The sequence below is a fragment of the Rhizopus delemar genome, genomic scaffold, assembly GCF_000149305.1.
Source record: "Rhizopus delemar RA 99-880 supercont3.24 genomic scaffold, whole genome shotgun sequence".
Classification (NCBI taxonomy): domain Eukaryota; kingdom Fungi; phylum Mucoromycota; class Mucoromycetes; order Mucorales; family Rhizopodaceae; genus Rhizopus; species Rhizopus delemar.
In genome coordinates, this window is record NW_027137855.1 from 59,045 (window position 1) to 86,887 (window position 27,843).

Below are 27,843 nucleotides of genomic sequence, written 5' to 3' on the forward strand. Positions count from 1 at the left end.
CTAGAAATTTTTTTAGCTATTTGTTCGGTTAAAAATTTAAATGTGAGTATAAACTTCTTTCCATGTGCAATGTTCTTATTTTAAGTTTGTTGTGCAGATAAAAGATCTTAATCTCTCGGTATGAATATATTCGTTATTTTTTCCCCTCAATTTGACTTGATAACAGCGATCGAAGATCGAGCACATTGTTATCTAATATGTATACATAAACGGACTTAATTGTTTCTCTGTTTGAATTAATCTCAAGAATTTCCTCTATTAAACTTAATACGATCGAAAAATAACTGCGAAAAATGCTAGTTAAAATGGCTATTATGTGCTTGCATGCTCTTAAAAAAGAAAACAAGCTATATTTTTTTTTATATTATTTGGATATCCTCTACTACTTTACTTTTTAGTAAAGTATATATATATATATTTAATCGGCAGCTGCCTTTTTCTATTTCGATTGATCTTTCCTTTTTTTTGTTGTTATTTCCTTACCATCCCATAAGATGCATCGACAACACTCTGTAGTCATTGCATTTTATGTGGCATGCCTTCTATTCATAATAACTATCGATGCCTCTACATGTAATCATGTTTTAGAAAGCGTCACAAAAATGTATCGCGTCAAACGCGACTCGCGAAACCAAATCAAAACCATTCTTGAATCAATGGCGACCGTGCCTGTTGAAACTCCCTCGGATAAGGTGTATCATGTGAAAGCTGACTGTATAAGTGATATACGTGTTGTATCCATTGTCTTTGACGATGAGCATCCTAGTTATGTTCACAGTACGGATTTTCATGCTGCAGGATTGGAATATAAAAAACCAAAGCATCCTATGGACTTGTCAGGTACGTACACTATACATAAATTATCTTTTTTATATTCGAAGTTAATTACTACTTAGATTGTATAAAGAATGAAACATGTGAAGATATTGATTATGACTGTGAAGATGAAGATGATGACGAAAGTGATGGGGAAGACGAGGAAGAAGATGATGAAGATGATGAAGATGATGACGACGATGATGACGATGATGATGACGATGATGATGACGATGATGATGACTGTGATAATGAGGAAGATAATGAAAATGACAATGATGATCAGGAACATACTCATCATAAAGGCAATCATTCTAGTTGCAAACATTGGTGGAAAGGGGATATTGAATCAAATAAAGATCATCAATGGCACCACCGCCATGGTGATTGGTGGCACAAAGGTTCTGGATGGGATTGTAAAGAAGAAGTTCCTAAACACTGTCAAGGTTTTAACAAGCCATCAACTGTTATCAGCACACTATACCTTACTACAACCAATAACAACATAAAAACTAGAACAACCACCCTACGAGGCACTGAGAAAATTACTGTCATAGTAACTCAACCTCCAGTTATAATAACACAACCAGCTGTTACAAAAACCTTTTATACAACTGAGAGTAGAGGATTTTCTACAAGTAGGCCTAACGAGACCACATCTTCTAGTAAAAAGGGCACTTCCACAAATACATTAACATCACCTACGAATAATACACCTAAATCAACTTATACTATTCCACGGACTTCTTCAGATAGCCAGACGTATTCTTATGGGACCTCTTCCTCTAGTAAATCCACTTACTCTGAATGCTCAACATGCTCTTCTTTGACACTGTCAACTACTAAATCTACTTCTTCCAATAGCCAAACACATTCTCACAGAACTTCCTCTACTACTAAACCAGTCCCAATTGGATGTCTGACATGTTCTTCTGGATCCTCGTCAGCTGCTACACCTACGAATTCAGAAAGTCAGACGTATTCTCAGAGAACCTCATCAACCAGCAAATCCTCTGCTACAAAATGTTCAACATGCTCTTACGGACCTTCATCATCTAAAGTTACTACCTCCAGTAACTTTACGCAGCCTTCTCTAATTCCATCAGTTGGTGGGACAATATCAGCAACCAGCTCTCCTGATTCGTCATCAGCTGCCACGTCCTCTTCTGCTGGAATACAGACAAGCCGTCAGGCTACGATACCAGTTACTAGTTCTACTTCTATCCACTGTTCAACATGCTCTTCTATGACTTCGCCAACTCTTAGATCTTCTTCTTCCAACAGCCAATCACATTTGTCTTCTAAAACTTCTTTAGCTACAAGCTCTTTAGTTCCAGCCTCTGAACAAATATCTTCAATATCGCCTTCTGACTCTCAAAGTTTCTCGTATGTCTCTTCTATGACTACTTCACAGGCTTTATCATTTTCACCCACTAGTATTTCTGGAACCCCTTATAACCCCTTTATAATGCCTCCGCAAATAGATTTCCCTCCAGGACAGACAACTTCGTCAATATCTCAGCAGATTACTCCAAGTTCATCATTTGTTTTTCAAAGCCCCACTTCAAGTTATCCGGCAACAGCAAGAAGTACAACACCTCAACAGAGCTCTTCCCTACCTGCAACTGGATTCCAAGATGTCCCAACAAATTCCCTATCTTCAATTAGAGAATCTTCTATGCAAACTTCATCACCATCGTCGAGCTTCTCATCGTTGCCCCAGCAGAACCCTTCTGTTGTTTCAACCGAGTTACCAGTCGTTTCATCAGGTAGAGATTCATCTTTGCCGCAGCCAAGCCTATCTGCATCATCCAGCTCTTTGTCTTCAGCTGCTGGATCTACTATATCTCAAAGCTCCTCTGTTGTTCCATCAAGTCCAATATCCTTCACTAGCAATCCTACTACACAGAGTTCTTCATTCCTTGGTGGATCTCCTATATCTCAACCAAGTCCATCTGTGCCTTCGACTAACTTACAGGGTACCCCGTCAAATTCTTTGCCTTCAGCTGCTGGATCTACCATATCTCAGCAAAGCTCTTCTATTGTTCCAACTACGTTACAAGGCGCTTCATCTAATTTGTCTTCAGCAAGCAGCTCTTCTATGCATACCCCAGCTTCATCAGCTGGCACTTCACCCGTGACACAACCAATTCCTTCTACAACATTAACCGATCTACAAAGTATCACATCTAATTCTCTATCTTCAATTAGCTCATCTTCCATATTTCAAGGGAGCCCAGCCGCGTCATCAACAGGCTTACAAGGAGCCCCAACTAGCTCTTTGCCTCAGTCAAGTTCTGCTGTATCTTCAACTGGCTTACAAAGTGTTTCATTAAGCGGTCTGTCTTCAATTAGTGGTCATCCTACTTCTACTTCAATATCTTCACCAAGCGGTGCTGAATCACAACAAAGTACTTCTACTGTACTTACTAATCTGCAGAGCTCCTCGTCCAGGTCGTTGTCTTCAACTAGTAGTGCTTCTGTGCAGCCTTCGCTTTCATTAAAAACTGGCTATTCTATATCTCAACAAAGCTCGCCAGCTCCGTCTTCTAGTTTGCAAACTTCTCTATCTAGCCTCTCCACAGTTTCTTCGTCTTTGTTGTCGAGTACTCTACCATTGGCTTGTCAAATGTCTTCCGTTTTATCTAGTGGATCACAGTACCTTCCATCCAGCTTGTCAAGTTCAGTAAGTAGTTCTTCTGGACTTTCTTTCACTTCATCAAGTACACCAAGTTTAATTCAAACAGCCTCTCTATCTACTCCTTCAGTGCATTTGTCGAGTTCTCAGACACAAGGTTCATCTAGCTCATTAACTACAAATTCTCATCCTCTAGATTGTCATTTAATGTCTTCAACTAGTTCTGCAAGTACTAGTAAAATTTCTTATGCTATTTGACTAGATTAGTTAACTCTTTTGTATAGGTCATCTACAACTTGCTTGCAAGTCACACCCAGTAGTTCATCTGCTTTAGCTACTCCTGTTGGAACCTCTAATGGTCCTTTAGTATCACCAAGTATGGTATCTTGCCAACTTGTAGAATCAAACACCCAGGCTACTACAAATTCTAATTATATAGGATCTACTTGTACATCTGATCAGTATCCTACCAATTCATTGACTTCACCAATTACTAGCAGAGTAGGCACAAATTCACTTCCTCAAAGCCCCAATCAGTCCTCTAGCCTTGCTACTATTTGCTCAAGTACGTCTATTTATGGTACAGCAACAACTAATGCCCCTAGGAATCCCTTAAGCCAACAAACAATGTGTCCATCTGAATTAGTTATTCCAAGTACGACCGCAACTAGTGTTGGCACTATGAGTACTGCTGGCCCTGAGAAACTTTTGCCTACTACAGCAGGTGGTGCTGATCAAAGCATTTTCTCGATCAGCTCTTCTGGATCCGGTTCTTTACCATGTGCTATGATAGTAACCAGTACTTATAAAATGGTCAAAACTTTTACAACGACGTATTCTACTCCTTCGTCCATTGACACTCCATTTGGTGGAGCTGATGTTGGTACTCAGTATCCTAAAGAGTCCCCTTGTTCCAGAAATACTTGTGTCCAAGAAGACTCTACTCATGCTGACCAATCTACCGGTTCTTCTTCAAGTAGTAGTAGCAGTAGTAATGTTTCTAATCAAAATGGAAACTCTAACAGCTCATCAAGCAGCAGCAGTAGCTCTAATGGAAATAATGGCTCTAGCAGCTCATCCAGTAGTAGTAGTAGTGGCGGCTCTAATGGAAATAATGGCTCTAGCAGCTCATCCAGTAGTAGTAGTAGTGGCGGCTCTAATGGAAATAATGGCTCTAGCAGCTCATCCAGTAGTAGTGGTGGCAGCTCTAATGGAAATAATGGCTCTAGCAGCTCATCCAGTAGTAGTAGTAGTGGCGGCTCTAATGGAAATAGTAGCTCATCCAGTAGTAGTAGCAGCACTAGCAGTAACAGTAGCAACAATGACGCCAATAATAACTCTAATAGACATAATGAACTTTCTGAGAATTGTGATGAAGATACCGAGGGGCAAATCAAGTTTTCTTCAAACAATCGGCCAAACTCTTACAGAAACAGAGTAAGAAATAGAAAGAATAAGCGACGAGATCTTATCTTTTCAGATTTGTCGCGTACAAACAGTACTAATGAAGATATATTTATCACCCATGACAACAAAAGCAAAGTTATACTAAAAGCGAAATAGATAACGTGTCCACTAATAACTCAAAAAAAAAAAAATTGGAATCATCCTCATATCAAAAGAAATTTAGAATATAAGCAGATAGTAGCTAAATCATATTTTTTTAAAATCAAAACAATCAGAAAGTATACAACAAAACCATTTAATTTCCCAACCTAATTATTACTTGTTAATAAAAAACGCATTCTTACAAAAAAAAAAAAGAAAAAAAAAAGAAAAAAGAAAAAAGAAAAAAAAAGCCATTTTACTGTTGTCACTAAACGTCATTCTCTTAGTAAAACCAAAATGGACATCAGTAAGCCGACGGAAGACCAACTTAAGGGACTAACATCAGAAGAAGCCAATAATGTAACTAAAAACAACTTACCGCGAGAAGAACTTGAGGATCTTGAAGAAGGCGAATTAGCAGATGAGAACATTAATTCAACTAAAACTAAAGAAGTGGAATTAATGAATACTGAAGAAGCTAATAATTCAGAAAAAGACAAATCACAAGGAATAGAAGTCATTCTAGCAGAAGTTAAAGAAACAGAGCCTTCGGACAATGAGAAAACCAAGTCTTTAAATACTAATGAAATCAAAGAAACAGACGTTGTAGAAGCCGAGACAGAAACAACTAAAGAAGAAAAAACATTTGGGGAAGAGATTCAAGGTCTACAGAATTTAATGAAACAAATCAGAAAAAGGCATGGCATTATTCCTAGTTTTTCTAAAAAACGAAGTGCAGGTGATTGCGAATTTGTTGATGAAACTCAAGCAAAGAGAACAAAAATTGAAGATGAAGTATTGCCTTTGATGAAAGATAGAGGAAAGTTGATGAACAGATTAAGAACGTATCAGTACTTTTTCTTTCATAAACCACGCCCACTGACTGCTCTGGAGTGTGCAAAATACGGTTGGGTGCATTCACGGAAAGTGATTGAAAGTGATCCCAGTATCGCTGTACTACATTGTACTGAATGTAACAACAATATGTTTGTGATAGACGTAGATTTTCAGCAATGTACTAAAAAACAAGGTAAAAATAAAGAAAAAAAAAACACGCGTTTCATCTATTGCGAAGCCAACATTAATTCATACGTGTTTAGCAACGGAAATAAGAAAAAAGTATAGCGAAGGACTTTCTGGATGGCATAAGGAGGACTGTATTTGGAGAGATGATCATTGTTCTGGTAAACTATATAAAAAAGCAATTTAAAAGAATTATCTAACCATTTTAACTTTAGATGATATCTACAATTTTCCAGTAATTACTCTATCCGAAGGAATCAACAGGCTTAAACGCGAAGGAAAAAATATATCATCGTACCAGATCATACCACCTATCCAAAAACAAACCGTAAGTAGTTTATATTAAAAAAAACTTTCTTTTGTTGAGAACGATATGAATAGGACGACGCGTTTTTGAAGAGAATTAGATATATCATAAGGGATGCAGAAGGGTTATCAGACAATGATGATATCAACAACAATATTTTAAATGCTTATTTACTTGCATCGTTTGGTTGGCAATCTATAGACGTTGAAACACCAGGCATTAGATGCGATTTATGCTTTGCTCACAAATTTTTTTACAATGACCAAGAAGCTCTTGATGCTATCAATATGCACCAGATCTATTGCCCTTGGAGGAATAGCGATGTAGCATGTGCGCTTTCACCTAAAAAAAGTTATCAAACGCAGAAACTAAGTGGATTTGAATGGATGATTCAAGTTGTTTACATAGAGTATGATTTACTTATCAGACGCCATCACTTTGGTTATTACAATCAATATTTAAAGGATGAAGCATTTAAAAAGTCTATAAATGAAGTTATTGAATCTCGAAAATCACTGGATGAAATTATATCAATTAATAACCAAGAGAAAATGATGAAATAATAAAGTTATACAGCTATTATGCCTAGTTATCATTGAAGGTCTTTTTACATTCAACTTTCTGTGATAATTTATATCAAATTTGGAATACAACAAAACAATATTGAAACATTGGATTGTGTTTAACGTTTTCAAAAGGACACATGCCTCTTGCTTTGTGTATATTTTTTTTTTCATTAAAACTGCGACCTTACTTTTTAGAATGACTGTAATATTGTCATTCAAAAGTTTAAAGAAAGTTTCAAATACAGAATAGATTCCCATGTTTAAGTCTGTGAATTTACAGATTGCTTTGTACTTGAAAGACAAGGTAGTCCGAATTGATCTCCGTCACTGTTTAAAGAATACACTATTTCCAGAAATTAAAGTCGACGTGACTTGTCGCAATTACATATAGATTGTATTATAAAGCCACGTCTCTACTTATCTTTTTACAGACAAGACTGTTATAACATTTATAAAATGTATTTGAATGAATGAGCTGGAATTCTGTGTATATAAAAATGCATTTCACGCAAGTATGTACACGTGATTATATCGAGATACTGATTCCGACTCTCCTCTCCTCTCAGAACTTTTTCTTTTTTTTTTTTTTTTTTTTTTTTTTTTCTCCTTTTCATTTACATACGCAAATACGACTCATCAATTACTGCTTTTTTTTAATGAGTCCTTCACCTTCCTTCAGCCATTATTTACCATCTTCACAAAATAAAGATGCAGAAGCTACTGAAATTAAATCGGCCGAAGATCTCACGACAATAAAGCAAGAGGTATTACAAAAGTATAAACATTCACTCCTTTTTTAAACATTTATTTAAAAATCGTTAATTTTCTAAAAGTTGGAAGAATTATTGACAAGACTCGATAAAGAAACAAAACTTAAATCTGGTGTTGAAAATATGTTGGAAGTGTATGTAAAAGATAAGCGACGCACTAAAGAGTTAGAAGCAGAGCTAGAAGAATGTAATGGGGCTATTAATAAAACAACAAAAGCCATTGAAAACATTCGTCTCAATGCAGGTAGAGATAGAGAGATAGAGGACTGCGTGGGGAGGCGGGGGAGGGAGAATATTGAACTTTCAAAGAGTGAATGCTTTTTTAATTAGGAAACAATATTGTTGAGGTCGCCAAAATATTAAAAGCGCATAAATTTGTTTGTCATGGGTTTTCCATTACACCAACTACTTTAGCTCAAACACGTTCCAAATTGAAATCACTAACGACTGGCAAACAAAAAGTATCTCAAGAAAATGCATCTTTTCCTGATGACGGTAAATTAGTTACTGGTTTGATCTTTTTACTCCTTGTAAACTTAAAGTTTAATAGATCACTGGCCTTTAGATAAAAGGCTAGAACACATCATGCAAACATTACAAGTAGATGAGTGGAGAATTGGTAATAAACCTGGAAATACGATAAAAGATTCAAAAATGGAAAAACTTGAAACTTTAATTAGAATCTTGAAAAACACAACGGATATCCATGTATATTGTCGAAAAGGAAAATTAATATCTTGGTGAGTTATAAGGCCAAAATGTAAAATATAAATTATTTATAGTTTTATTATATAGTTTAAGGCAGTGTATTGTAAGCCCAACCAAGCATATTCGAATTATGGGATTACGAGCACTGCGATTATTAGTGGAAGAACCAAATGATATAAAGCTTATGATGGATTATCAAATAGACATATTTAGTGTAAGGTAAATTATTCGGCAAATATTACTTTTTTTTTTTTCACTTTTACACCGAGAACCAATATTTTTATAAAAAAAAAAGAGCCCTTGCTCGCGATCAAGAAGAACATGAGCCAGAGAGAGAACAAACATTGAAATTGATAAGATCATTTATTGAATATGGAGGTGTTAAACATATAAAGCAAGGTATTGTTCGATCAGTAGTTGCTATTGCTGAGCAGCAAGATTGTCGACTGAGGAATATAGCCCTTGAAACATTAGCCGAATTAGGTAAAACATTACTATATCATTTTGCTCCCAAACAAGAGGCATTCTCATTTTTCATTTGCTTAGCCATTTTGGACATTGAACTTACAGTGAAATCTGGTGGGTTGCGAGTCTTGATACAGGCATTGATTGATGGACAACCAGCCATATCCGAAATATTAATACAATCTGTTCTTTATGTGCTCGATACACCAGATAGACGATGTTATTTGAGACCAGGCGTTGAATTAGAAACAATTATTGCGCCATTCACCGAGTTAAATAAGGGAGCTAATTATGAAGAGCGATTAAAAAACAGTGTAAAGATGGTAACGACCCTAGTGAAGAGTTGGGCAGGCCTATTCTATATGAGTGCCAATAATATGAGAGCAGCAAGATCAGTCGTGCAAGCATTAAGGATGCCTGTTCCTGAAACACAGGTAAAAGAATCAAAATCGTATATAGTGAAAAGTTTGTCTTATATGTAACATTGCGCTATTATAGAGGATAGTATTAGATATGTTTTTTGATATTTTTAGAGTAAAATTACCAAAGGATCACCATGGCTTTTTATCAGGCCGACAACACACAGTTCAGATAGGACCTGCAACAAATCATGAATCACCAAAGACACCTTCACGAGGAGGTCCAACTTCTGTGTTAAACAGTGCAGTGATGACCAATCTATTAACAGCAGGCGGTATAAGTCCAGATGCTTATGTTCGTTGCACTCAAGATTCTAGCGCAATATCAGCGAGCAATTCTGAAAGACTGAAGATGCTTGACCACCATTTAAGTATTATCATTATCATTTTTATTGAATCTGACATCTTGATGGCCCTTGTGGATATGGTGAAATCAGATGATATTTTCATTTCACGCAAAGCTACTTTACTCATTGGTGAAATTCTTCAACTGTCAACGCGTCTATTGCCCATCTTAATGGCAATCCAGGTCCAATCTCTTCCCAAGCTATTTACCTTGGCTTCTAATTTTGAAGATGAGCAAGTAAGACATAATGCAAACACTGCGCTTGCTCATATCGACCGGCTCACGCGAGCACGCACACGTTATAACACGCCTGTGTCCCATAAAGCAAACGATAGGCCAAGTAGTCCTTCACTGCGTACTCAGGAAAAAGTTCATGAAGTAAAACTCAAGATTGGCTACGCAATTGATGATGCTCACTTTCGACAACTGTTGATAGATACACAAGCGCTCGCTACAAAAGACTATACTAAATGGAATTGGGAAAGTGTAATCGAACTTCTCCAAGGACCTTTACTGAACCCACGTCGATTAGAAGAAGCTATGCGTAGCAAAAAGTTCATTAAGCGCCTTTTAGGATTTTACCGACCTTTTAAACACCAATTTTCTGATATCAATGCCACCAAAGGCACAATTACAAAGTATGTAAAAACCGGCTGTACCTTATTATCTACTCTATTAAGCAACCCAGATGGTGTACGGTACCTAAGCGAAAGTAAGCTATTGGGGGACATTGCGGAAGCCTTCCATGAGCTCGATCCTTTAAAGAACAATGGGCAATCAGAAACAGAACCAATTTTTTCAAAAGAACGAATGGAAAGCACACTCACTTGCGGCTACTTTGCTTTATTGGGTACATTTTCAAAATACAAGGAAGGTGTTCGCATTCTCGAAAAGTTCAAAATCTTTAGCTGCTTTTATCAGATATCTGAACTCAAGAACAGAACCGATCTAAAAGTTGCCATGATTACCAACCTCGATTATACCTTGAATGGGCATCCTCGGGTATTGCTATCCAAAATTATGACGTCAGGATACAATCCAATGCGACTCTTTGCTACCCAACACATTGGCATGATTATGCGACAATCGGAGGCAGAGCACAATGATTGGCTCATTCGATTGCTAGTGACTCAATTATACGATACTCATATGGATGTCTGCCAGACGGCTGTGAATTTATTGTATGAAGCCTGTGAAAATCAAGCTAATTTAGAATTGTTGGTCAAATATCGACCCAGTCTTGGCCATTTAGGTGAAATTGGCAATCCGCTTTTACTTCGGTTTTTATCAACCTCAACTGGTTTCCGATATTTGAATGCTCTCGGTTATGTGCAAAAAGAGATGGATGATTGGTTTGAGGTAAGGAAAGCATCAGGATTTGAAAGAAAAATGTGTTGAAAAAGCGTACATAGCGTGGGAATCAAAACTATGTAACTCAATTGGAGCTTTCGCTGGCGAGAGCTTTGATCAATTCTCCTGATAAAAAGACGATAAACCCATTTGAAGAAAGAACAGATAGTGAAAATGATTTTGAAATGCTGTAAGTGTAACCACATGATAGCCTTTGTTACTTGACTCAAGATTCACCTTTTCTTTAGTCAACCAGGAGATGGATTCACACCACCTCACTTTTATGGTGAATTGACAAAGACAGAAGAAGGATGTACTTTATTAAGACAAAAGGGTCACTTCCAGTTGTTTGCAAATTACGTTCGTAAGTTCTCTGGGGAAAAGTCTGATTCTGGAGAATCTTTGAGCCAATTAAAGGCTATCTTATGGGCTTTGGGAAATATTGGTGCAACAAAAAATGGATTACCGTTCCTTGAAGAAGAAGATATTGTAAAAGATATTGTTTATTTAGCAGAAAATAGTCAAATATTATCACTCAAGGGGTAAGAACCCAAAAAAAAAAAAAAAAAAAAAAAAATAGCTACTCATTGACGTTGTAGAACTTGCTATTTTGTACTTGGTCTGATTGCAAAGACACAGCAAGGCGTGGAAATATTAGGGGAGATAGGCTGGGAAAGTGTAGTGTCAGCTAATGGAGAACCTGAAGGATTATGTGTACCATTAAATTTACAAAAATTCCTGAGTGTGAGTAATGAAATAAAAATATTTAAAATGCGCTTAGTAACACCACCAAAACAATAGATTCAAAACTGGAAGTACAAGCCAGCTCTTTCATCACCACCACAATTGCCTAAGCCAGCGACTTTAGACTCAATAGGAGCAGACATCTTAAAGCATATTGGCGATATGAGTAATCACATATTAGCTAATGAGGCATCAAAAAACCTTGCAAAACTGAAGCAAACATACCCAGATTCATTTAAAAGAGTGGATTTATATTATTCTGTATGCCAGTTACTAGGTAGCTATCATTTTAGAACACCCGTGCGCAAATATATTTTGGATATATTTGATATGCGATTTACGAGTGAATTATTGCGAGCATTAGACGATATAACTGTTACCATAGAAACAGATAATTGTATTCCATTTACTATGCAACCCATCTCAATACATACAACGCCATCTACAATACATGAAAATGTTATTATACCTCATGAAAAATTGGAAGCAAAAGTTAAAAAAATCGGTTTTCATGTAAAATAAAACAGGAGCTTGAATGCACTTTTCTGCAAAATAATCCAACAAAAAGACCATACTTGTTAAACACGTATTATAATTGTAACTGCTCTCACAAGTAATTCTTTTTGAAGCAAAACACTAGTTTTCCCAATTTCGACATAATAATTATTCGAAGTATTACAGTTTTGAAATCCTAATGTCCTATTAAAGAGCTTCTCTTTCTCTGACGGCAGTTATACTGGATTCCATCAGACTTGGGTAAAGCAGCCGCTGTTTTTGGAAATGTTCAAGAGTTTGATAAAAGTTTTTTTTTTTGTAAAAGAATTAAAGTTTTTCTTGCAAAGCTAAACAACCCTCATAAAACAAAACAGAATGTCTGATCCACCTTTGATAGTCTTTTAGAGATACTTTTGTATGTTGCTTCATGACTCTAAAATTTAAGGTATCTCCGTTATCGAAAGGTTCGCTCTTTACACCAAATTTTACCTATGACCAAAACCCATCAATAGGGTTCAAAAAAGGCGTGTATGGTGGGAGATATAGGCATCTGCATCCTCCATCTTCGACACATTTTCTGATGGTAGCAGGTTTATTAATAGGAGCATTGTTCATGACAATATTAATACTCTTTCAAATCATTTTTATCAAGAACGTCCAAAACATTTTGCAGATAGCCCAGGGAATGATTGATCTTATTCAGATTTTTACAGTAGTTGTTACAGCAGCACCATCAGTTTTTCTTTTTTTGCTAACTGCTATCATAGTTGGTTTCCTCAATGAGATGTTGATTATTTCTTGTGCAGAAATAGCCCCAGGGGCTATAATCGAAGTTCCTCAAGAGGTAGGAACGATGGACTTGGCAGGTTCACCTTTTTTAGATTAACCTCGAGAACGTCTGACGAGGAGGTTAAAACCTGTCTCGTCAAGGAAGACACAGCTCTTTTCAAAATCCATGCCTTTATCTGACATCCATGCAAGTACTGCTGCTTTTCGCTGGAGTTTCACCCCTGATTTTTTTTTAGGAATCTTCTCTAGCCGCTTGAAACTTAATGCTCAATGCCAACGAATGTGATTATAGAATGCATTTCTGCTAAATCTGAGATTAAGGGATCTAACCAAAGGTTGACATTTCCTTTGCTTTCCATTTGGATATCTTTTCTTGCCAATTCTTATTCTGAATTCTTTCCGATCTTGTTACATTTCTTCACCAATTTTTATTACCTCTTTTCCAATGATTAATAACAATAGCGTACATCTAGGCTGTCAGCTGAAATCTTCCATTTTGATACATAATAGTAATCACACAAGTAGCAATCTGATTTTGCATCCCAAATGATAGGACGGTGTTGAAGAGGGTTCTCAAATATCCACTTTGTTGAGTTTTACAGGGAGACCTTACAAATCAAAAAACACTTGCTATAATTTCAGAAAATAGTCTGTTAACTCGTTTATTTACTAATCTTTGATATGTACATTCATGGATAATAATATATAGAGTAATTATATAAAAATACTTAAGTTGTTAATTGCAATCAACATGTTTTAATGAATAAATGATACAATGTTAAAGCAGCTCAAGAGAGCAAATGTAGACTCAAATTCAACTAAGATGTACTTGCTATTGCCTATAGGTATATCTTCATTGTCTTTTTCGATGAATACAAAATTTCTGAAGCTAATAAGTGCAATATGCGGCAACATTTTTTCTTCATTTGCCGATATCTAAAAAAATATAATTAATGAATCGCAAGCAAGCATAATGTGTTAGTGCAAACGGTCGATAACCTTGAATTTTATTTGACAAGCAGAAGCTACGATTGTTTAGGTATGGTCGCACCATTTGTATTAGTTATGTTACTAAGGGGAATGGGTGATCTGATCCTGATTTGTCGTATTTGGATGAAATTACTATCGTATGCAGCACTGCTTTTACAAAATTTTTAACAATGCAGTATTTTTGTTAATTCACACCATTTTCTATCAGAGTAAAAAATACTACTTAACCATGTAAACAATTTGTTTACAAATACATTTCTTTTTTATAGGCTACATCTTACTGAATTCATGTTTTCGTCTTAACTCTATGTTAAACCATGTTGAATATAAAATCACATTTTTTTTTCTTTTTCCTTTCTTTTTTGCACTCCTTGTATGAGTCAAAAAAGACCAAAGCTTGAATTTGACAAAGAAGAGGACGATGAAAGCTTTCAATGTACATTTTGTTTAGATAATTGGAAAAACAAAGGCGATCATCGATTGATCAGTTTAAATTGTGGACATTTGTTTGGAGAAAGGTATAAAAGGAATCACTTTTTTTTATTTCAATCTATAGATTATTATATAGTTGCATTCGACGCTGGGTCAATGAAAGAACAGAAAAGTATAGCAGTAAACAAGCAACATGCCCTATTTGCGCGTAAGATAATACATAAAAAACAATTTTACATGTTGAGATTTGCTCTGAATAGGAAACAAATTAAATTAAGTCAGATCAGAAACGTTCAACCTGTCAAACTTGTTGTTCAAGATACCTCTAGTATTGATAAGCTCACAAAAGAATTAGACGCAATCAAGACACAAATTAAGGAACAGCAAAATGCACTCGAATTATCAAAGCTGGCACTGAGTTTATGTCAACGAGAGTTAGCAAAAGCTAAAAAAGAATCTTTCTGAACTTGAAATAAATCCTTTCTTTTTATAATTATGCCTAATAAATCTTTACCACCTATACCCGACTCAAGCGTTCTAAACGAGCTTGATGTTTTATTAACCCCTCCGGCTACAGAAGTAAATACACTTTTGTATAATACAAAATAGTTTCTAACCGACATTAGGACAATAATACTGAAAAAAGTTTTACCAGTGAGGATGAAGTCGATTTCACATTTGACGATTTAGATGGTAATTGTGCAATTTTTTTTAATGTATGCAACGGCATAATTTTACTGACAGAGGAAGGGAGCAAGATGAATTACTTGATATTACACTAGAAAAAGATATGGACTTGCGCGAATATGCAAAGCAGATTATTACAGAAAAAATATTGGCACAAGAAGAACTTGAAAAGAAATGTAGTAACAAGCAGCATCTTCTCGCTTTTTGCTAACATAAAAAAATGTATAGATGCTGAAAATGTACAGTCTTTTGTCGATTTGCATACAGAAATACAAGTAAACGATACACAGTTATGCACAGAAAGAATAACATGCTAACGTACACGTTAAATAGTTTTGTGACCAAGTACTTGGGCGTATGGAAGAGCTATTAAACGTATTTCAAAGTGACCTTGGTAATATCAGCGGTGAAATACAAAATCTGCAGGAGAAGTCTACATTCATGAACCTCAAATTGAAAAATCGAAAGGTATAATGAATATCACTGATAGATTATAAAAATACAAATACTTTCATAGACCTTGGAAAGCAGGTTAGGAAAGGCATTACAAGGCATGGTGATACCTCCTTACATGATAAAGTAGCTTTATTTGACATTTATTCCTTTAAAATCACTCACTTCAATTTAATTGTTTTAGAAAGATAACAGAGGAAGAAGTAGACGAAGTTTGGTTAGAATATCTTACAACTATCAACAAGCAAATGCGTTTTATTAAAGCAAACCAAAATCGGCCAATAAAATCGCTACAAAATGTAGGACCAGAGCTAGAGAAGTTACGGCTCAAAGCGGCATCCACCATTCGTGATTTCTTTCTCTCTCGTATCCAACTGTTGTGTGTACCGAATGCAAACATCCAAATCATGCAACAATCTGTGTTCTTGAAATACAAGGATCTTCACGGCTTTATTATGGAAAGGCATCATGATGCAGCCACTGAAATAAGACAAACGTATATTAATGCATTGAAATGGTATTTTCATAACCATTTTGAAAGATACTGTAAAGGGCTTTTAAAGCTTCAGGTAAAACCAATAGTAGATAAAAAACAGCACACGCGTGAATTCATTTTCTTCATAGACTGTCCCTGTAGAAAAATCAGATATGATTGGCTCGGATGAAGGCACAAGAAAGGGAGGATTATTTGGTAATAGCAATAAACCAGTATTAAACAAGACAAATGTATTTGCCCTTGGTGATCGAAGTGACACTTTAAGAATACAAGATCCTGGTGTTATTTTAGTACATGCTGCAGAGGCTAAAGAACAGGTATAAGTAACATAGCAAAATAACAGTAACTAATTAAGTTAAAGAAATACCAATTTGAACAATTATTTCGAAGTTTCAATTTAACGCTCATTGACAACGCAAGTTCAGAATATCTGTTTATTCATGAGTTTTTTTCACGCGACTCAAAGTCTGCTGCAGACACAACAAAATCTTTGTTTCAATCTATCTTTGAACCTACTGAAAAAGTGGGGATGGTAAGCTTGGGAAAGGACTGATAGGGAGATCACTGACTGATTGATTTATTGTACGCACAGCAATTTACGAAGGCATATGTAGAAAATTCTTATGATGCTGTTGGTTTATTGTTGTGTATTCGTATAAATACACAATTGGCATTGGAATTACAAAGAAGGCGTGTGCCTGCTTTAGAAGGATACACAAATGCAACGAATATGCTTTTATGGCCTAGGTTTCAGCATATAATGTCGCTACATATAGAAAGCTTGAAAAAGATGTTCCACAGTAAATCAATGCCTAAAGATATTCATCCACATTTTGTAAGTCTCCCTCTTTTGTGTATTTCTTTAGACTAAATTATTTGTAACAAGATAACTAGAAGATATGCAGAATTTGCAGCTTCTTTACTGGTATTAAATGATGGGTATGATGACGCCATATTATCCAATAGTATTCACAGACTACGCGATGAATTTGAAGCAGTCCTTTCACGCATGTCGAATGAATTAACCGATTCACCTAAACGTATTGCTTTTCTAGTGAATAATTATGACTTAATCATATCTGTCTTTCAGGTAAATAAGTAAACACGAACCGATTTGTGTATTCATATACACATCTTACACAGGAAACACACAGCCGAGCTGTAGAAAATGAAGTAAACTATTTCAAACAGCTTTTGTCACTTCAAACAAGCGCATTTGTGGATGAACAGCTAAAACCTTATTTTGGCACAATGATTCAGTGTGTTCAAAAACCAGACACTTGTTCAATTCCTGATCTTGAACGTACCTCTTCTCACTTTGCACAAACATGGCGCCAATCACTTCGGTCGATTAATGCTTCTGTGATTCAATATTTCAGTAATTTTAAAAATGGTACAAGCGTACTTCACGCAGTCTTGGCTCAGTTGATTGTTTATTATACAAAATTTTTGGATATTTTAGAGAAGCGAGGCATCTTGGCCAGACTTCATCCAGTGGGCGTTCAAACGGTGATGGTGGAAATAAAAATGTTTAGAAGTACATTTTAAATAATAAAATAATGTATTATGATTGACTAGTATTATTATTCATTCACCCATGAACTACCCCTTTTTAACCATTGTGCAAGCAAAACAGTAATATCTCTGATAATAAATCCGCCCACAACTGTATTGATTGCATCACATACTTTAATCGTTTTTACGATAATCATATCATACTGCGGACTATCTGATCTCTTTTTTTCTTCATAGTAGTAATTTAACCAGTTCTCTATTAAACTTATTAGCATAATTCATTTTATGTATGTAGCTTTGCTTACCCAAGACATGTACTTGATTAAATAAGCTTTCTAATACTTCAATATATTGTTTATAATTATAATCTCTACACAGCAAATCACCTAATTAATCCTTGCTTTATCATTTCTCTATTTATTTACCCTTTGGATAAACTAAAGGCATTCATACGTTCCACTGATTTAGTTAATTTTGTTCCCCATGAAATAAAAGACTGACTCGCCTTCCTCTCAGTCTTTGCATTATGATGTATTGCCTGAATGCTATTCATTGTTTGATTTGAATTGTCAATGTCTTTTTTCTTGGAACGTTCACTCTTCAATTTTTTCGATAAATTGCTCTTTAAACCTTCCACGGATAATTCAACATGATCCAGTAGCCTTAACGAACTAGTTAAGTCGTTCAAGTAAGTCCAGCTTTCGAGCCGAGAGATATCATTAATAATGGTGGTACATGCTGATATCTTGATATCAATATAAGACAGTTTTACATTGGACTGCTGCCTAAATAAAATAGTCATTATATGTCTTCTTTATTGCATTATACAAGTTACCATAAACTTTTGGGTATATAAAGCTTTTTTGTTATATAAGCGCCTTGCTGCATACTCTTTTGTAATGCTAGAATTAATTCCAAATGTTGATGCTCCTTTAGATCATCTGTATCTTTTGTTTGATCTTTTAAAAAATGGCCAAATGAAGGGCTTCCATTGCTGTGTATATAGGTTGAATTTTTACGTCCAACAATGCCTTCCATAGATAGCCGATTAACAGCTTTTTTACGTATTGAGCCAATGCTAGAGGCAAGTAACTTGGTAGGGTATTTTGGTTGATCTTCAACTAATGTCTCTACTGTAGACATTGATGAAGATCTTGGTACTTTGGGTAAACTGCTGGTTCTTGTACGCGTTGATCTCTTTGATGGTTGCTCGTCTTCCTCTTTTTTTTTTAAAGAAGGTAGTGTTAGTGAAGGCACTTTTTTCTTTTCGATCTTTTGATCCAATCTACATTCTTTTTGTTCAAAGCATATTTCTTCTTGCTGTTGCTCTTGTTGTTTTTGAGCTGTAGACGGTGTACTTTTTGAAGCTTGTATAATGAGCGATGTTTCATTACTTTTGAATTCGATTGATGTTATTTTACGTATAGTTGCCTTTTGTAGTTTCGACTTTATTAACCATTCCTCCTCTTCTTCCTCTTCCTCCTCTTCTTTTACTTCCTCATTTGCAATGGCCGTTAAAAGTCGAATGCGCTCTGAATAAGAATCATGCTATCAAAGAAAGGTGTAAGGAAAAAGGGTATTGCATATTATCTATTATCTCATTACAATCTCCTGTAAACGTCTTTTATCACTTTCTTTATCAATCAAGTTTAGTACTCTATTCAACAATTCAACAGCTTCTTTATAAGCATGAAGTGCACCCAAAACATCATTAGTTGAATCACAACGTACAGCAGTATTTGCTTTTTGTAAAGCAGAGCGTAAAATGAATTTGGAAGCTTGTCTAGACTCTTGCTGTCCAAAAGTATGACTTGCTGGTAAAATGGTAGATTCTACACTCATGTGAGAAAGAAAGAGAGAAAAAAGAGAAAAATTCCTTATTTACATTGTATTCCCCTTATTCATTCCCCTCTAACTCTCTTTCTCTCCCGCACTCACCCGCCCATCCCTCTTTCCCTTTCCTCTTTTTAGGCAAGTGACGCAAGTAGTGTCATACACTATGATTCTACAATCATCAAAACCTTGTTTCGGTCCCATTTTTCGGTTTTTGTCTTTCGGTTTTATTTGCATTCAATCGGTAGTTGATATGAGTTATAAAAGAACACCTTTCATTTCATTTACTTTCTTTTTAAATATGCAACAAAAGAATCAAGGCGAGTCTACCTTAGAAAGTAAAAGGTTAATTTGATGAGGAAATTCATTTAGTATTAAAGCTTTCTTTAAGGGAAAGATCAATGGCAGGAGCAGCAGTGGTCAGGACATCCTTTCATACGAGCCCCCTTTCCCACTCTCCCACCCGTTCATTTTCATCCTTATTCATCAAGAGCTCACCGACCTCGATTGACAACAACGCTTTGGGAAGATGAAAACACAATTTGTTACCAAGTTGACATTCAAGGCACCTGTGTAGCTCGTCGTCAAGACAATGACATGATCAATGGCACCAAGCTATTGAATGTCGCAGGTATGTCTCGTGGAAAAAGAGACGGTATCTTGAAAAATGAAAAAGGTCGTGTGGTTGTCAAAGTAGGAGCGATGCATTTAAAAGGAGTTTGGTAAATAAACAAAAAAAGAGCTTTATATAGACATATCACGTCATACATTTGTAACAGGATCCCATTTGCTAGAGCAAAAGTATTGGCGAATCAATTCAATATCTTAGATATCCTTTATCCTATCTTTGCTGACAATCCTGCTTCTTTCGTATATCCTTCTCACTTTCGCCATTTTCATGACGCTTCAATGATGAGCCCATATCAAGCCGAAACATCTACCGAAGGTAAAATAGGGTATATTTTTATAAATGAGCATATGAACACCTTTTTTTTATAGCTAAAAATTCATTCTCTGCTGTGAAACCTTATTCCAATGATTTTTGGTGAACAAAAAATAAAAAATTAATTTTTTTCTTATTTTGGATTTATGTTTTTCCCTCTTATTTCGAGAAATGCATTTGCATTAGCTTGTCGTCATTACTCAATTATGAATAAAAGACAATTGACTACAGCTGCTTGTTGTATTATTGGAGACGAAATATTAAATGGCAAAACAAGAGATTCTAATGCTTATTTTTTGGGTACATATAGTAAAATACTTGCAATTTGTTTTTGCTAATAACAAAAAGTAAGCCAAGTATCTGTTTGATCTTGGTATTGACTTGAGACGAGTGGAAACTATTCCTGATGATTATGATGCTATTGCAGAAACTATAAAGAGACTATCTAGCCAACATAACCTTGTGTTCACCAGTGGAGGCATAGGCATGTCACCTACTATGTTTTCTTCTACAGAGCTAATAAATTAGGATAGGGCCTACACATGATGACATTACTTATTCAGCTATTGCTAAAGCATATTCACTTCCACTCGTCCTTGACCAGGAAACATGTCAATTGATGGAAACTTCTTCAAAACAACGATTTCCAAATTGGGAACTGACAGAAGAACGTAAACGCATGGCGACGTTCCCTGAGCCCTCAATCAAGCTACGACCAGATAAAAACTTCTGGGTACCTGTGGTGATAGTGAATAAAAACATACATATCTTGCCTGGTATACCCAAATTATTTGAGGGCCTCATGTCTTCCCTTAAACCTCATTTTCAAGAAATGGTCGGTGATCAAAAGGGATATCACCGTATACAGGTCGCTACGAGCCTAGCAGAAGGGGACATTGCACAGTTCTTAACAACAGTACAAAGCAAGGTAAAAGACATCAAGATTGGAAGTTATCCCAAATGGGGTCTTCAAAATGGTGTAAGAGTGGTTGTGAGTGTGGTTGGTAAAGACCAAGACCAAGTAAGCATGGTTGGTCAAGAAATTATACAAGGCATAAATGGCTGGATCTACGAATAAAAATACGTTTATGTAATACAATGCTTTATTTTTTGGTCTGTTTGTTTTATAATTTCTCGTTTCGATCCTTTTTTTTTTCTCTTCCAAAACATGAATTTTACTTATACAGAAGCTGTGAATAACTTGAATTCTTTACAATCCAGTGCTATTCTTTTGGAAAAACTTCGAAAGGCAGGCCCTCAAAAGAAGAAACCTCGCAGCTTGGATGGAATGAAAGTATATCTTAGACGCATTGGTTATGAACCCAAGGACTTTGATAAACTTAACTTGATTCACATCACAGGAACCAAGGGAAAAGGTTCTACATGCGCTCTTACTCAATCTATTTTACATCACTATGATCCTACTATCAAAACAGGCATGTTTACTTCCCCCCACTTGGTTGCTGTTCGTGAACGCATTCGTATTAATGGACAACCAATTAAGGAAGAGTTGTTTGCTAAGTATTTTCAAGATGTTTGGAAAAGATTAGAGGCTACAAAGGAAACTGTGGAACTATCAGAGAGTGATAATACAAGAAAGAAATTAATTCAAAGTTCAAGACTACATCCTGATAAGCCAGCGTATTTTCGATATTTAACTCTGGTTGCACTGCATACGTTTATTCAAGAAAAGGTAATCTTTATTTATAAATGTAACCAAGCATCAACCTCTGTATTTGTATATGTAGGTGGACTGCGCTATTTTGGAGGTAGGTATTGGTGGTGAATATGATTCAACCAATATCATAGAAACACCAATTGTCTGTGGTATCACCGCTTTAGGATTAGATCATGTCTCTAAGCTGGGAAAAACAATTGATAAAATTGCATGGCATAAATCTGGCATAATCAAGGTAATGATCAAGAAAAAAAAAGTGATTAGTGATTTACTGAGGAATAATAGCCTAATGTACCAGCTGTTTGTTTTGAACAAATGCCTGAAGCGATGCAAGTAACTATGCAAAGGGCACAAGAGAAAAATGCCCCATTAATGATTCTGAATGCAAAGCAGGCTTCGAATCTAAATAATATTGAGATTGGTAAGCCATGTGTTGTTGTTATTGAGGAATAATAAAAACAAACAAAACCAAACTAGGGCTGGCAGGGGAACATCAAAAATACAATGCATTGATTGCCATCGAACTATGCAAGATTTGGCTCAAGTCCATTCGAGGTATCAAATTCAAAGAGACTATCCCAAAAGAATTTAAGGAGGGATTAAAAAATGTCTCATGGCCTGGTCGTGGTCAACTATTGGATATCAAAGATACCAAATACGCCTCCAAAGGTAGTAACGTAGTTTGGTATTTAGATGGTGCACATACAGTAGAAAGCCTCCAGGTATGTACTGAATGGTTTCAGCAAGCTCTCTGTCAAAAAGAAGGTTACCGCATCTTGGTCTTTAATTGTACCCACGGTCGTAATAGCTATCAGCTACTTGAAGTACTATCAAAACTTCAGCCTATAGTTCATTTTGAGGATGTTATCTTTACGACAAATATCACATTCAAGGAAGGTTATACTACAGACAACACCAATAACAACGTATCTACTGATGAGATCACCTTTGTTCAACATACTTCAGCCATCGACTGGATCACCCTAAACCCAACCTTTCCTAAAAGTCATATTTATATCGTAGGCACAATTGAAGAAGCAGTTGAACTTGTAGTGAATCAATCAAACAAATCAATAAAGCCCACTCAGATCTTAATAACTGGTAGTCTGATCATGGTTGGTAATACTTTGACTGTGCTTGGATTTAAACCCTAATGACGACATCACGTTGCTTTTTCTTTTTTTTTTCCCTTTTTTTTCCCTTTCTATCTTTCTGGTGATTAATAAAATATGGCGAATATAGCACAAGAATTTAATCTAGAAATGGTTTATACATTTTAATAAATCTATTATTTATTGTTGATGAGGTTAAACAGTTTATAGACAAACGTTCCTAGGGAGTATGTAAAGGATGCACTTCGAGGTACAGCAAACATTTTCAAGCGTGCAATAACTAATGTAAAAATGCAGGTTTATTGCATTCCATCTTTTTTCACCGCTTACTTGGTACTGTTGCACCTCGAGAACTTCGAGTTCTTAACACGACCGTTGTAAGTACTACAACAATGTATTTTTCTCTAAACTCATTTTGTTTCAATCAGTCTATTACGGATAGTCAAGAAGTTGAAAAGTTAATTGAAGAAAAAATTACAGAATTCCTGCAAAACACAATATCAAGTCATATTAAGCAGGGAAAAGTAAGTAAAAGTAAAGATATAAAAAAAATAGCTAAGCTTCTATTAGCTCGCAGTTTTGTTTTATGAAAAAAGATTAAAAAAGAATTGGCTATCCTTTTCAAAGGGTGAAGAGCTTGTATGTTGGGAGCAATGGAATATCACACTCCATCTAACATCATCTCCTGGATCAGAACATGGTAAGTCATGCAGATTTTGCATTGATGGCAAGGTTAATTTTATAAAATAGAGAGACTCAGGGCAACACGACAAATGGAAAGCCAGCTATCACAATGCTTACTCACTATACTTAAAATTGTCAACGAACAAAAAGAACATATTCCTTCTATAACAACTATTGATGCTAATCCGTTTCCTTATCAAATCGCTACACAATCACAAACAGAATCTTGGGGAACAATGATCAAACGAATGCTCGTTACTGATCCACCTTCATAACGCTTTTTTTCGTCTAAAATGCTCTTTTTTATTGTAACACATTAAATAAAGGAGTGTATATGAATAACTTAGTTGTTGACCTTGGCAATTTCAACACCGCCGGTAGCACCCAAGACACGCTTGATGTCACCGTAGATGGCACTATAAAAGGAATTAGAGCACTGTCTCATAAAGACTATAAAAATCACTTACAATTGACCAGCAGTAAGGGTGGCAACCATCACAATACGAGGACCAAGACCCAAGAAGAGACCCTTGGGTCCGAGTTGCTTAGCCATACCAATGAGACGAGAAGTGAGAGATTCACCTTCAGCACCCTTTTGCTTGTTAATCTTGGACAACAAGGTATCAGCAGGTTGAGAAACGATGGCAGCAACAGTACCAGCAATGATACCAGCACCAAGGTTGACAGTGGTCATGGTGGAAGGAGCGAGTTGATCCTTAGGAGTACCAATGCTCTTCAAGATCATTTCACTATTTGTAATAAATTAGCATCTTATCTCTACATGATAACAAAACAACTTACGTAGCACGTTCATAAACAACAAACTTGGCCATGGTATAAGGAACTTGCTTCAACAAAATAGGACCGAAACCAGAGTAGAAACCCTTAATGGCACCTTCTTCCTTCAAGATCTTACTGAAGCCAGAAAGAAGACCAGAAGCGAAGTTAGGTTGAGAGACAAGACGAATACGAGTGGCTTCCAAAGGACAGAGAGCAACATCAGCAAAGAATTCGGCAATAGCAGAGGAACCGAGGTAGATAGCAGTACGGTTTTCAGAGGCCTTTTCAACACCAACAATATCAATGAAGGTCTTCTTCCAGAATTCGTAACCACCAAACTTGAAGGCACCTTGCAAGAAGTAACCAGCAGCAGTGGGACCGAAACCGGTCAACAAGGCACCGGCACCTTCAGATTGAACGACTTGACGGAAACCGGCAATCATACCCTGTATTCATACATCAGCCCGAAAAGCTTTTTTTCTCCCTTAGTATTTCATTTACCTTGTTGTAAACTTCAGGGGACAATTGAATTCTGGTTTTAACGACATCAACGGGAGTCTATATAAACCTTTAGTAATGCACATAGAAAGGTGCTTTTATTTTTTATAATCATTCTTTACCCTATTTTTAAAATGTTAGGTTACTGATAAAAAAAAATATTGTGATAACTTACATGGCACCGTGAGTAATACCACAACAAAGGGCACCAGCAATGGCGAAACGAGCGTAAAGATTGGCACCAGTAGGAGCGGCAGCATCATTGGCGGGAGAGGGAACAATGAAGTTCTTCTTTAAGGCTTGTTGAGAGGGGAACATTGTTTCTGCCGTTTTTATTCGAAAAGGTTAAAAGAAAGGAAAAATAATTAAACAACGCTAAAATTTTTCTTATATCCAAGGATCCCCGACCTGACTCTTTTGAATCACAGTCACACGTGCTAGAAGAGGATAGTTATCTCACAATAGAAGTAAGACTATATGTTACGGACAGATACAGAGATCAGCTCAAGAGATTTAATGTAATAGTTTCATTTGCTTGTATAATACAATAGATTTCATAAACACTTGAGCTTTTACTGCTGTAACCAACAAAAATTTTCTGACATTAAATAATCCTTTTTAAGGAGGTAATTGATATCTTTCTGAGTTTGCTCATCAAAAGAAAGACTTTTGAGGCAAATTGTTTCAGTAAGTTGCCATTACATCTTTTTTAATAATGATTATGAGTGTAGAACTTCATTTCTCTCTTCTAGGTGACTTAAAATGTAAAAATAACCTAAAAATTTTATTCCCTTATTGTTTTAAAAGATAAAGATACTAAGCTTTATCTTGTTTTCAAAATTAATGAAAACGTGTAACGTCATAACAGACCTATTATATAAAGTTAGGCTTTTTTTTGTACAGGCACAAAACGCTCGAAAAAAGGCAAAGGAGAAGATTGCATTGATTCTATTTTATAATCAAATCAATAACATATGTTCATTATGGGACAAAGATTTAAATAGTATTACAAAAGTATTTTGTCTCTGCACATTCGTAAATAAATCCCTTTCAAGGAGTCAAAAACTGATAAAACTAGGCTTAATGGCCTAAGTAATATCAGTTTTATTTAAAGAGTTTGGAACTCAAATTAAAATTAACAAGCACATATACACTCATCACAAAGTTGTAAATAACAATATCTTTTATTGATTATTAAGTGTTGCCCAGGCTCAAAGTTACGCTCAGAATGATATCAGCAACAGCTTAATATTGAAGAAAAAGATTACACATAAACAATACTGATTCTCTGTCATAGTAAATTGTATGTATTGTGGTGTATTATGCTACTTGATTCTAAATTTTATTTTTAATCCACAACAAGCAAGGAATTTTTTTCCAAAATTATTGAGAAAAAAAATGGTGCAAAAGTAAAAATGAATTTAGCGTAGAAGCAGGAAAAAATTTTGAGCAAAAGTAGAAGAGAAATTGGTGCAAAAGGTAGAATAAGAGTAATAGCAATAATGATTAAATGTAATAAAAGAAAAGAAAAATTCAGGAGGTAGAAAATAGATAATATATCAATAACATGAAGCTTATCAATAACTTAAAACTTACATTCAATGATAAAAGGTACAACAACTGAATGTTGAGCTTTTAAACCCAAGCTTACTAAATTGCATCTGAGGTAACACAGCGATAACTGGGTTGAATAGTTACAGGGATCTAGTTTGATTAAATGTATTCTCTCTCTCGTCTTGAAATCTAATAAAGAGGTCACATAGAGACTCATTCATTAGTTTTTCAAATACTATTTCCTTTTTATTTCCCACTTTACTATCTGCAAATATTCTACATATGTACCCAAGACAAAGATTAAAACAATAACTATTTTAATGCTATTTCTCCTTACGGTGTAGTAAAAATCAAAGTAAAAAGACCAAGAGCACCTGTCCCTTCCAAGAAGAGAAAGACAGGAGACAGTGCTCAAACTTTTGAAAATGCCAAAAAGGGAAATGTTACTGGGTACTATAATTTGACAAATTGTCATCGAAGGCTCAATAAACTCAGTATTGCTCATAACAAATCAATATTACTATTTCCCTGATATGACATGAACGTAGGTTATCCGTAAGCCAGTCTCTGGTTCTATATGATCCTGCTATTTTGCTGTATCTAACGGATTAGTAAGTTATCCCTAGGATTTGTAGAGTGACCTCCGGTGAATGTTCCAAGTCTAGCGTTGAAGTCGCCCAGAGAATCGTTTGGTTGGTATGTGCAGTTGTAGTTGGCAGAAAGTCCAATATGAGCTTGACTGTCTGATTATTCAGATGAGGTGAAAGATATAGGCAATATATCAATATATTTGCGATAGTAAAGGATAATTTGTATTGGCTTATATTATTTCTTGTTGCGTAAGGTGATGATCATGGTAGCTGCAGTTAGTGTTAATTAAAAGACTAATGCCTTGATGGCCTTTCGTGGCTAATAGCTATGTTTTGATGTCATACGTGTGAAACTGTTTCCAGTATGTAGGATACTTAATTGGGCTTAAGAGCCATGTCTCGGTAACAAGGAGAACAGAAAAGGGTTGGATCTGACCAAGGACTTGGTGAGTCAAGCCAGTGGCGTTGAAAGGAGAAATCTTAATGATACTCATAACGAAGGCTCATCTGCCTTATGGGATACCATGAGATGTGAGTGAGTGTCATTATGGTCTTCCACAATGCTCATGTTTTCATCTTCAATGAAAATACATTCGGGCACTGTGTAATTAACA

General features: G+C 35.7%; 10 protein-coding genes across 10 annotated transcripts; 8 read left to right on the plus strand and 2 right to left on the minus strand.

Moving 5' to 3' along the window:
• Positions 1 to 602: 602 nt before the first annotated feature.
• On the plus strand, positions 603 to 4,959 carry RO3G_16946 (uncharacterized protein; the record flags this gene model as incomplete). The annotated part of the gene is made up of 4 exons (XM_067671530.1): positions 603 to 840; positions 897 to 3,689; positions 3,762 to 4,891; positions 4,954 to 4,959. 4 exons carry the CDS (start codon positions 603 to 605, stop codon positions 4,957 to 4,959), a joined length of 4,167 nt encoding a protein of 1,388 aa, XP_067527820.1.
• A 340-nt stretch (positions 4,960 to 5,299) lies between these two features.
• Positions 5,300 to 6,371, plus strand: RO3G_16947 (uncharacterized protein; the record flags this gene model as incomplete). Its single annotated transcript, XM_067671531.1, has 3 exons — positions 5,300 to 6,032; positions 6,103 to 6,186; positions 6,241 to 6,371. 3 exons carry the CDS (start codon positions 5,300 to 5,302, stop codon positions 6,369 to 6,371), a joined length of 948 nt encoding a protein of 315 aa, XP_067527821.1.
• A 1,183-nt stretch (positions 6,372 to 7,554) lies between these two features.
• On the plus strand, positions 7,555 to 12,222 carry RO3G_16948 (uncharacterized protein; the record flags this gene model as incomplete). The annotated part of the gene is made up of 13 exons (XM_067671532.1): positions 7,555 to 7,662; positions 7,732 to 7,912; positions 7,999 to 8,198; positions 8,349 to 8,428; positions 8,464 to 8,479; positions 8,558 to 8,595; positions 8,672 to 8,859; positions 8,923 to 9,275; positions 9,340 to 10,965; positions 11,019 to 11,146; positions 11,205 to 11,498; positions 11,556 to 11,700; positions 11,758 to 12,222. The coding sequence occupies 13 exons, from the start codon at positions 7,555 to 7,557 to the stop codon at positions 12,220 to 12,222; spliced, it is 3,822 nt and encodes a 1,273-aa protein (XP_067527822.1).
• Positions 12,223 to 13,759: 1,537 nt separating this feature from the next.
• On the plus strand, positions 13,760 to 15,676 carry RO3G_16949 (uncharacterized protein; the record flags this gene model as incomplete). The annotated part of the gene is made up of 9 exons (XM_067671533.1): positions 13,760 to 13,829; positions 14,426 to 14,492; positions 14,543 to 14,614; positions 14,667 to 14,840; positions 15,053 to 15,099; positions 15,189 to 15,272; positions 15,322 to 15,368; positions 15,427 to 15,561; positions 15,611 to 15,676. 9 exons carry the CDS (start codon positions 13,760 to 13,762, stop codon positions 15,674 to 15,676), a joined length of 762 nt encoding a protein of 253 aa, XP_067527823.1.
• A 277-nt stretch (positions 15,677 to 15,953) lies between these two features.
• Positions 15,954 to 16,365, plus strand: RO3G_16950 (uncharacterized protein; the record flags this gene model as incomplete). The annotated part of the gene is made up of 2 exons (XM_067671534.1): positions 15,954 to 16,115; positions 16,171 to 16,365. The coding sequence occupies 2 exons, from the start codon at positions 15,954 to 15,956 to the stop codon at positions 16,363 to 16,365; spliced, it is 357 nt and encodes a 118-aa protein (XP_067527824.1).
• Positions 16,366 to 17,293: 928 nt separating this feature from the next.
• On the plus strand, positions 17,294 to 17,590 carry RO3G_16951 (uncharacterized protein; the record flags this gene model as incomplete). Its single annotated transcript, XM_067671535.1, has 1 exon — positions 17,294 to 17,590. The coding sequence occupies one exon, from the start codon at positions 17,294 to 17,296 to the stop codon at positions 17,588 to 17,590; it is 297 nt and encodes a 98-aa protein (XP_067527825.1).
• Positions 17,591 to 17,939: 349 nt separating this feature from the next.
• RO3G_16952 (uncharacterized protein) lies at positions 17,940 to 19,399 on the minus strand (the record flags this gene model as incomplete). Its single annotated transcript, XM_067671536.1, has 5 exons — positions 17,940 to 17,943; positions 17,983 to 18,016; positions 18,059 to 18,342; positions 18,393 to 19,105; positions 19,163 to 19,399. 5 exons carry the CDS (start codon positions 19,397 to 19,399, stop codon positions 17,940 to 17,942), a joined length of 1,272 nt encoding a protein of 423 aa, XP_067527826.1.
• A 292-nt stretch (positions 19,400 to 19,691) lies between these two features.
• RO3G_16953 (uncharacterized protein) lies at positions 19,692 to 20,439 on the plus strand (the record flags this gene model as incomplete). The annotated part of the gene is made up of 4 exons (XM_067671537.1): positions 19,692 to 19,728; positions 19,782 to 20,112; positions 20,170 to 20,336; positions 20,390 to 20,439. 4 exons carry the CDS (start codon positions 19,692 to 19,694, stop codon positions 20,437 to 20,439), a joined length of 585 nt encoding a protein of 194 aa, XP_067527827.1.
• Positions 20,440 to 21,135: 696 nt separating this feature from the next.
• Positions 21,136 to 23,165, plus strand: RO3G_16954 (uncharacterized protein; the record flags this gene model as incomplete). Its single annotated transcript, XM_067671538.1, has 5 exons — positions 21,136 to 21,337; positions 21,521 to 22,026; positions 22,082 to 22,246; positions 22,297 to 22,432; positions 22,489 to 23,165. The coding sequence occupies 5 exons, from the start codon at positions 21,136 to 21,138 to the stop codon at positions 23,163 to 23,165; spliced, it is 1,686 nt and encodes a 561-aa protein (XP_067527828.1).
• Positions 23,166 to 24,150: 985 nt separating this feature from the next.
• RO3G_16955 (uncharacterized protein) lies at positions 24,151 to 25,030 on the minus strand (the record flags this gene model as incomplete). Its single annotated transcript, XM_067671539.1, has 3 exons — positions 24,151 to 24,223; positions 24,275 to 24,556; positions 24,609 to 25,030. The coding sequence occupies 3 exons, from the start codon at positions 25,028 to 25,030 to the stop codon at positions 24,151 to 24,153; spliced, it is 777 nt and encodes a 258-aa protein (XP_067527829.1).
• Positions 25,031 to 27,843: the final 2,813 nt, after the last annotated feature.